The sequence below is a fragment of the Vigna unguiculata genome, chromosome 3, assembly GCF_004118075.2.
Source record: "Vigna unguiculata cultivar IT97K-499-35 chromosome 3, ASM411807v1, whole genome shotgun sequence".
Taxonomy (NCBI): Eukaryota; Viridiplantae; Streptophyta; class Magnoliopsida; order Fabales; family Fabaceae; genus Vigna; species Vigna unguiculata.
Window position 1 is genome coordinate 10,339,254 of NC_040281.1, and position 9,642 is coordinate 10,348,895.

At 33.2% G+C, this 9,642-nt stretch overlaps 1 protein-coding gene across 1 annotated transcript; it reads left to right on the forward strand.

Annotated features, from left to right (window-relative positions):
* The first annotated feature begins 1,944 nt into the window (after positions 1-1,944).
* Positions 1,945-9,276, forward strand: LOC114176845 (protein STRUBBELIG-RECEPTOR FAMILY 3-like). The gene is made up of 17 exons (XM_028062025.1): positions 1,945-2,129; positions 2,250-2,398; positions 2,547-2,676; positions 2,858-2,926; positions 4,205-4,270; positions 4,397-4,468; positions 4,558-4,629; positions 4,708-4,779; positions 4,870-4,935; positions 5,074-5,139; positions 5,469-5,842; positions 6,019-6,266; positions 6,761-7,032; positions 7,259-7,397; positions 7,775-7,911; positions 8,010-8,166; positions 8,781-9,276. Exons 2-17 carry the CDS (start codon positions 2,299-2,301, stop codon positions 8,841-8,843), a joined length of 2,103 nt encoding a protein of 700 aa, XP_027917826.1. The 5' UTR covers positions 1,945-2,129; positions 2,250-2,298; the 3' UTR covers positions 8,844-9,276.
* The last annotated feature ends 366 nt before the right edge of the window (positions 9,277-9,642 follow it).

Genomic DNA, 9,642 nt, shown 5'->3' on the forward strand with positions numbered 1-9,642 from the left:
CTCCTTTTGTTGTGTCCTAAATGAGCATGTTCAAGATGATAATAAATTTTAGTGTCGATCAATTACAATGCCAATAACACGTTGTTCTTCAAGTGAACACCAAGCAAAAAAAAAAAAAACATCATTCAAGTGTATAAAGAACTTACTCCATGTTATCAACAACTTTTGCTTTCAAGGAAGCTTCTTCACTCTAGCAACCTACAAGACCGGTCATCATCTCCACACACAAAAGAGGAAACCAAGGTACAATAAGTAAGACTTAGGACTCACAATCACCAAATATTGCCTTGGGTGATTAAAGAGCTTCCCAATCAAAAGAGCATAAGGGGATCTCTAGAAATATCCAAATCTAACGATGAGTTTTTAGAGAGGAGATTCATTGGCGAGACATAACACCAAATAAACCTGAACCTAACCTACGTACATAAGGAATTGACACCACTTTCAACCTAAAACCTTAAGAAAATGAGTTTATAGGTCTTTTTTACCTTATATATTGCTCAACTTTTTCAATTCTATCTAATATAGGACTTAGACTCATACTTGGATTCCCAACAAACATCACCACCACAAACATAAGGAGAGATTAAAAACAATTCAAAGGTTTGAAAAACCGAAAACAAACTTAAGAATGTGCCATTTTTTCTTAGACACCTAAAACAATTAATATTAAACAAAAGATTTGAGGTCCTTTTTTTCTTGAATGCCTAAAATAATTAATACTAAAAGAAAAAAATTGAAACAATTTTTTAGAAACCATAAGAAAGGATTTTACATGTTTGGATCTTGAGTTGGCCAAGAGAAACGACTGTTATTGCACATAAGTATTTCCTCAAACAAATACTTGATTATGCTACAAGGATCAATTTTTGTTTGAGTACTCTTTGGTCAAAGTCTTTGGTTAAGTGTACAACAACAAAGTAATACTTTTTACGTGTAAATTCACCAAAGAAAAATAATAGATTAACAATTTTATTTTAACAAATTACTTATTTAAGTAAAAAAGTACTACTTTATTATTTTATTTTAGTTAAAAAATAAAATTTTAATAAACTTTGTCAAATTTATTAAAATAATTTTGTTCAAAAGATAATTTTCCTTCCCGAAATTTACAACACTTCTAATGCATAATACATTTGTATGAATACATTTGTATGCATGAGTCTAAGGAGTGAAAGGGCAATCCAGACATTTGCCAAGGCCAACGTGTCTTTTTGAAAAGACTAATAATAATTTTTATTGTTCACATGATTTCTCACTCCCATTCTATTTAAATAAAAGAACGCTCAAAACAAATAAAGCATAAAATACACAAAATATAGTTAAGTAACGCCATTATGAATTTAAATCTTGGAAGAAAACATTAACTACAAGATTAGGAAAAATGTTATTAATCATAAAATTAGATATAAAAATTGTGCATTAAATAGTGCAAATAATATTATCAATACACGGGTGAAAAGGATGTAATAAGTTTTATATTTTCAGTTTCCAAAAATTATTAATAACAATATTTTTATATTTTTAGATAAATGTTAAATTTAAAACGGCCCTTGACCAAGAAAGAAAGCCTATGTAGTAGTACAATTGATTTCGTGAATACTTGTCGTTATTTTTATTTTAAACTCTCATTATAAAAATATAACATATTTTGATACAAGTTTTGTACGGATTCTAAAAACTTTAAATTGTTTAGAAGAATTAAATTATTTTTATAAATTAGATAGTTATATCAAACTATTATTATATAATTAAAAATTCTCTCATCATAATTCTGTGTTTTTTGGGTTAACGGTAAGGAGATACAATCACAATGAGCACTGCCTAAGCATAAAAGGAACAGTGATGGTCCAAGGTTGGTGGACCCAAGAATCTGAATTTTTTTTTTTTTCTTTTTATTGAAAGGGTATTTGAATCGAACGTTCAAACCACAAACAGTGTCAGTGTTGTTGTTGTAGTAGTTGAGAGCTCATACTTTTGGAAAGCAGAACAAAGCAGCAGAACAGAGTGTGTCTGTCTCCATCTGTATGCACTTTGGACAATTGGAACCATCTCTTCTTTTTACACTCTCAACCACCATCTTCCAACCTTCACTCACTTCAACTTTATTTTCCTCTGATTGCCAAAGGGTATGTTTAGTTTCTCATAATTATCCTCATTCTCATCAAAGTCTGCGCCTTTGGCAGACTCTCTGTTGTTTCGATTTTCAATTCTGAATTTAGTAACGTTTTTGAGGTTTGTGTCTGAAGGCTGCGGAAAAGGTGCTGTTAATAGAGGAAAACAGCTTCTTTGGAAGAAATGGGTTGTTGGAATTCAGACATGAATTTGTACATTTTCTTCTTTTCAATGTTGATTTTCGGTGCAACTTTCTGTGTTGCGGACACTGATCCTCTTGATGGTATAGTATAATTCAGGGTTCTGATTTTTTAGTTTCTTTCTAATTTTATGATGCTCTGTTTCGGTCAGACTAAAGCATCACCAGAATTCTGTTTGCATGTGTTAGCTAAACGTTTTCTTTGAATGTGATTATTGTTCACACTTCACAGTTGCGGCAATCAATAGTTTGTATGTGGCTCTTGGCTCACCACCCCTCGAGGGGTGGAAAGCCATAGGAGGAGATCCATGCTTGGAACAATGGGAAGGTGTGCGTTGTGTCTTCTCCAACATAACTGCTTTGTATGTCTCTCCTCACTTCCTTAAACTATTGTTGGTTGTTCGGTCTTGTTTTGTGTTCTATTTTCTTAAATAGTACACTGTTTTTTATCTTTTACTTTCTGTTCTTGAATTGTTTAATTGATAAAGATGAATGTGATCCCTTTGGGATACGGCTCTCTAAAATTTATATTTGGGTTGGCAGGCTACTGGGAGGCATGAGTTTAAGTGGACAACTGGGAAGTAATTTGGATTTCCCATCCATCATAGAATTGTAAGTGTGTTTGATTTTTCAAGAAACGGTGAAAACCATTATCATTTCTTTCAAAACCAATGAATTCAGTATTATATATTTGAATCAGGTAATGCACACTATTATTTTCTTTTATTTTCCCCGTTGAAATTATGAACTTCTGAATGCCATGTCCATTTTCCTTGCCAAGAATGATTGGCTTCTGAGTAAAGATGTTTGAATATAACCTTCCATGCAATAGAGCCTGTTTTAGAGCCTATTAAACCTGTAACCACAATTTGAGAATCAACTTAGACCTCCATAGTTTGAATTCCTTAACTAAACATAGCTCCACATAAACTCCCTATAATTCTGCCACCAAAGCTGAAGTTCTCACTATCTTTTTTGCATAACCTATTACCCACCTTTCTTGTTCACCCCTTACAACTTCAGCACATCTTCCCTTTTGACTGAGACTTGCGGCTTATTCTGCGTGACAGAGGGACTTGAGGGGCTTAATTTTTCCATGTTGGCTTTGTTCAATTCCCATTGCTGATAAATTACCTCTCATGGCTTGAAGTCTCTCACAAAATTAGGGTCATTTAGTTGCCAATTTCTCCATCTCCCATTTAGTAGTAGCTGTGCGCCCAAAGTCATCCAGCTTGCTATACTGTTCATAGCCTGGGCCAGATTTTATTTTATCCAATTCTGCAACTTTTAGTTAAGAATCTGCTCTTATTTTCGGCATCTATGATGTGTTACCATATTTGGAAAGCTGTTGGACAATCTCTCAAAGCGTGTAAAGTTGTCTCCTCCATCTATAAATAATGTTGGCATGCTGAGTTCGTTGCTTTCCATTTGGATATCTGTAGATTAGTAAAAATTCTATCATGTGTGATCCGCCAAATAAAAATTTTCATTCTTTCAGGTGCTTTAATTCTCCAAATCTTGTTCCTAATATCATTAAATTGCAAATTTTGAAAATTATTTAATATTTTTTAAGCATTTGCTGCTGTAAATTCCCCTTTTTTGTTGGCTGCCCAAATCATTTTATCTTCAGTAGCCTACTGTGATTCTTTGGACTGCTTAAGAGGGTAAAAATCTGTTTAGAAGCCATGTATTCCAACACCCATTTTTCCCAATCAGATCTATTATAGATCTTGACTAAGAAGAAATAACTTTGTCTTGCATTGCATGATTTCAAATATGGAATATTGAAATTGTTGCATTTCTTTTGTATACTTTCTTATTTTTGGTTCTGTAATTGTGCTTTCATTTTCATGAAAACCTCAAGAAGCTTTCTATTCCTCAATTGGGCAGGGATCTTAGCAACAACCAGATTGGAGGGGCCATTCCATCCACTTTGTCCCCTACTTTAAGGAACTTGTAAGTTTTCTTTAATCACCAAATTGTGACTTGTTTTATTGTACTGGCTATTGCTAAATCATTTGTATTGATATCCATAATTGATTATCCTAATGCTAGTTTCTATGTTTCTTTTTATAACTTTAGGTCACTCTCAGCTAATCAATTAAATGGAAGCATTCCAGATGCCTTGTCCTCATTAACTCAATTGTCAGACTTGTGAGTTTATAGCATTGCTTATCTCCATGCTAAGTTGTTATATTTTTACATAATCTGTTTCTTCATTTTGAATATGATGCCACCTTTAGGTCATTAAAAGATAACCATCTGAAAGGAGAAATTCCAGATGCATTTCTACACTTCACTGATTTGGTGAATATGTAAGAAAATGTCTTAAATCACATTGATATTTCAGTGTCTATTTTTTCCACCATGACAAATCCTGCTCCTTGCTACAGGGATCTGTCTGGAAACAACTTGAGTGGTCAGCTGCCTCCTTCAATGGGGAATTTGTCATCTCTTACCACATTGTGAGTAAACTTTTACCAACTAAGAAGTTGTGCTTTCGTACTTGCTAAATGAAAGGAATACATCTTTTAAAATTTTTATTTATTTTGCAGACATTTGCAGAACAATCAACTTTCTGGGACCCTTTTTGTTTTGCAGGACCTCGCTCTTCAGGATCTGTATATTTCTCAGAAACCATAATCTCTTTGTAGACATAGAAATGAGTCAAATGACTGTTGTCTATATACCTATCTACTATTTATGCTTAGGATGTTTAAACTGTGTTTAAGTTACACTGTGAATTTATAATCATGTAGGAATATAGAGAACAATATATTCTCTGGGCCAATTCCTCCGGAGTTGTTGAGTATCCCTAATCTGAGGTGAGTCATGGCTTACACTTTGGACATTTATTTTTCTGCTCTAAATGGTATTTTAGTCAAACTCCTTTCTTTCTCTGGCTAAACTGAAATCTTTGTTCAAGTATTATTATTGTCCTTCATGGAGATATTACATTCGAAATTTTCTACTTTAGCTTTATATCTATAAAATATAAAGCCATATGCTAAGATTATCCTTTTACAGATTATTGAAGCCTTTTTATTTTTGGCTTAGCTTCTTTTGCATAAGGCCTTGTGGTAAAATAAATTCATTCAAATTCCCATTACCAGATCTCTCATACAAGTTAGTTATAGTAGCATTTACCTTGCAGAAAAGATGGGAATCCGTTTAATACTACTATCATTCCATCACCTCCAGCTGCTTCCCCTGCACCCCTTGCTATGGCTCCTTCCCCTGCAATATCACCTTGGAAAGTGGCCAATAATCCATCTGCTACCACCATAAAAGCACCAATGCCTGCAATTGCTGAGAGGTCTTTCAGAACCAAGAAATTAGTTTGGATTGTTGGTGCAGGATTTTTAATATTTATTGCATTAGGAGTTTGTCTTCTAATGTTGTGGTTCTTTAAGAGAAAACCAGAGAACAAGAGTTATAAGAAACATAACATGAACGTGTATAAAAGATCTTTGCATAAACGTACAAGCAGTGACTCCCCTTTTGAAGCAACTGATGATGAGGAGAAAGGTAAATCTGATGATGAATCTTCTATTCTTTTAGTGTGTTACCTGTTGTAATATAACTTCTTAAACTCCATTTGCAATTCAAAAAATCATACTCTATATGGGGTGAAGTACATGGCAAAAGAATTTCTTCAATTTCAGAATGCAATAATAACATTTACGTATTGAACAACAATGCAGGATGGAGTTCAAAACTTCCACCCTTGCAGCCAGCACCACCACATCAACTTCCAATCATCCCTGGAGAGAATTTGATCATTAATCGAGCTATATTTGGTGAAGCAACCAAAAGACAAATTGTAACAAATTCCATCAAAGTTTATACTGTTGCATCACTTCAGCAATACACAAATAGTTTTTCCCTAGAAAATTATATTGGGGAAGGCATGCTTGGCCCTGTTTATAGGGCTGAACTCCCTGATGGAAAGGTAATGTTTTTTTAGTTTATCATAATTGGGCATTCTTATGTCAATGGAATGAAAGGGAAAAAGAGTTAAATTTTCAATTTGAGTTAATTTTTTTATTTATTCAAGCAGCATTATTTAAAATTAAAGGGAAACACCAGACATTTGTTCATCTTTTTTGCTCTCTCTTAATAGTTTGAACGGTATTTCTTTTCCTCTACTACCCTTAAATTCAGAAGATTAGTTTCAAGTTTAAACTGCGCTTCTCAATGTCGAAATAAAGACATGCTAGTAGATCCCTTGTTGTTAGTTAGTTCAATCTTCCATAGTCTCAAAGATGCATAGCAGTTTCATACTTGACAGACATTATTTTTTGTAATGAATCTGATGCTTTATGATTTTTGAAGATTTTTTCTATTGTGCTCACTTGACATGATCAGTTGCTAATTATTTTACTAGTTTCACTCATTCAAGTGGAGCTTCATATGCTCACATCATTCAAACTATCTTCATTGTAGTTACTGGCAGTTAGGAAGCTGAATATTACTGCTTCTATTGGCCTAAATCACGAACAGTTTCTTCAATTAGCTTCCAGTGTCTCCAAAATTCAACATGCTAATATTGTAAAGCTTATGGGTTACTGTGCCGAGCATAGCCAACACCTACTTGCATATGAGTATTGCAGTAATGGCACCCTTCATGATGCATTGCATTCAGATGCTAAACTTCAGATTAACCTTTCATGGGATGATCGCATTCAAGTGTCACTTGGAGCGGCAAGAGCTTTAGAGTAAGTTTAGCATTTAGTCACAAATCATTAACTCCTTCATGTAACTTGATAAACTCAATATTGTTAGTGAACAATGCCATCTTTTCTGGAGGTTGGAAACATATTTTTATGTCAAGTATTAAAAATAATATCTTAAGTCATGCAATATATACAATCCTTGCAAGGTAGTTTTGTCATTTTCTTGACAGCATTAATTTTGATCATCTCCTTTCTTCTCATAAATAAGGTATTTGCATGAGTACTTTCAGCCACCTATTGTGCACGGAAACTTTACATCTGCTAATGTACTCCTCAATGACAAGTTGGAAGTTCAGGTCTCTGATTGTGGATTAGTTTCTTTACTATCTTCGGGCTCCTCTAGTCGGGTAACTCTTCAGCTTTAATTTTTTCACTTAATTTCAAACCGATGCATACATAGTTCTGGGATTGGGAGTTTTGGTTCTTCTATGCTTTTTAGATGGAAAATTATGTTTTAACAAAGTTTGGTTGATTTTGACAATATACACGTGGTAGCACCTCAATGCACACTTGGTTGAAAAAGGTTTGGTGTATGTTGAAAAATAAACTTTGTCAAACTTTGTCAAAGTATCATAGTCCTTTTTAAATATACTTTGTGACATTCTTGTATTCTTAATAAATATGAAAGAATAGGAACATGTGTTTGGATTCCAAGTTGTCCCTAAGGGTTAACTTTTCTCCATTTTTGTTCATTTTTGGCTAACACTAGTGCATCTATTTTCAGTTGTCGGGACACCAACTCACAGGTAATGGTTACAGTGCCCCAGAATATGAGAATGGAAGTTATACACTGCAAAGTGATGTCTTTAGCTTCGGAGTTGTAATGCTTGAACTTCTCACTGGCCGAAAATCCTATGACAGGTTAGCATTCCTTTTAGTGATTAAACACTTGTGTTTAACAAAGTCGTAATTGAAGGGTTGGATTTGGCTAAGGCACCATTAATTATGTGTGATTGTAGCTCACTGCCTCGTGGAGAACAGTTTTTGGTGAGATGGGCAATCCCTCAACTCCATGACATAGATGCATTGTCAAAAATGGTCGACCCCTCTTTAAATGGAGAGTATCCTAAGAAATCCTTGTCACGTTTTGCAGACATTATTTCTTCATGTATACAGGTAATTTTCTCTCTACTTTTATGCCAAATCCAATAACAGATGTTGAAGTCACTCAACTTGTCTCATGATTCATTGTACAAATGTAATCTTCAATGATTAAATATTGAGCCTGCTTTCACTAAAAAACCAATGATTTAAACCAATTAAAGTGGGTTGGTTTACCTTTTGGCCCTGTCATTTGTAGTCTAAAAATTCTCATTTGTTTAGTTTAAATGGAAATGTGCGAGCCATAACATAACATTAAGTGTCAATATACTAAGATGATGGGTTCATTACGGGAATATTATAAAAATGTGTCCTGAGTCCAAACCACATAAAAAATTTACATCATTTTTAACCAGAAATCTTAAAACAGTGTTTTTACGAGTCTTGTTTCTTATACGATGCTTACTCTTGGATTCCCTCATAGGACTTCTCAAGAAAAATATGGATATCATTTCATATTTTCTATAATGCTGGTTGATGCATTTTATCTACTTTATCTGTGGCAATGATAATCAGTATCTTTATCAGGGTTGTAGTTACAATTCACAAGTTCTTTCTATTTGAATGATATAATATGATATCACTTTCTTATGGCCCATTTTTTTTTTTGTCAATTGTTTTTTTTCCAGCATGAACCTGAATTTCGACCAGCAATGTCAGAAATTGTTCAGGATCTCTTGCGAATGATGTAGATGGTGGTGTAGCTGTTAATGAGATGAACTTCCATAGCTGGTAAAAGAAGCTATGGTTAACAATTTTTCTGGATGTTACATATTCATTATTTTCTCTTAGTTTTTGGTTGTCATTAATCGTTTTTTAATTTGTGAATTTGTTGTGTTGTATGTATTATCCAAAAGCAAAAGTCTTACATTGTTTCTTCAAGTATTTCATATACCAATATGTTTCTAATATTAAGTGAATAACAAGATGTGAGGACTCAAGCACAGTAGCTTACAGCATCAGATTAGTCTTGTGTCATGGAAATTTTTGACTTTGAATTGTACATTCCGAAAAAGAAAAAGTAAAAGGAGAACTTTTATATTTGTGGAAGGTGCAGGACGAACATATAGGAAGAATTTGTCTTCCCTTATTGTTATTAGGTGTTTATTGGCTTTGTTGCCTTAATGTTGTTTTTGTAGTATCTTTTTAGCCTTTATTACTTTTTAGGATGATTAGGGTTATATTTGGTTGCAATTTACATTTATCTTGTATAATTTTTTTTTTTAATAAAAAAATTAGTAATTTTTCATTTATTCCACAATGTACTACTATGGTTTTTTCTTTAAGAAATAGGATTTTTTACTAGTTTTTATTTGTGGTGGGTTATTTTATGGGATATGGGCGATGGTTATGATATCTTCTACAAAAAAAAGAATTATGTTTTCTTTTCTGGGGATTTCTTCGAAAAAATTGCTGTATTATTCTTAATTTTTTATTTTTTTTAAATTTTATAATAATTTTGGCAAGTTTTATAAATTTGTAACTTCTCTT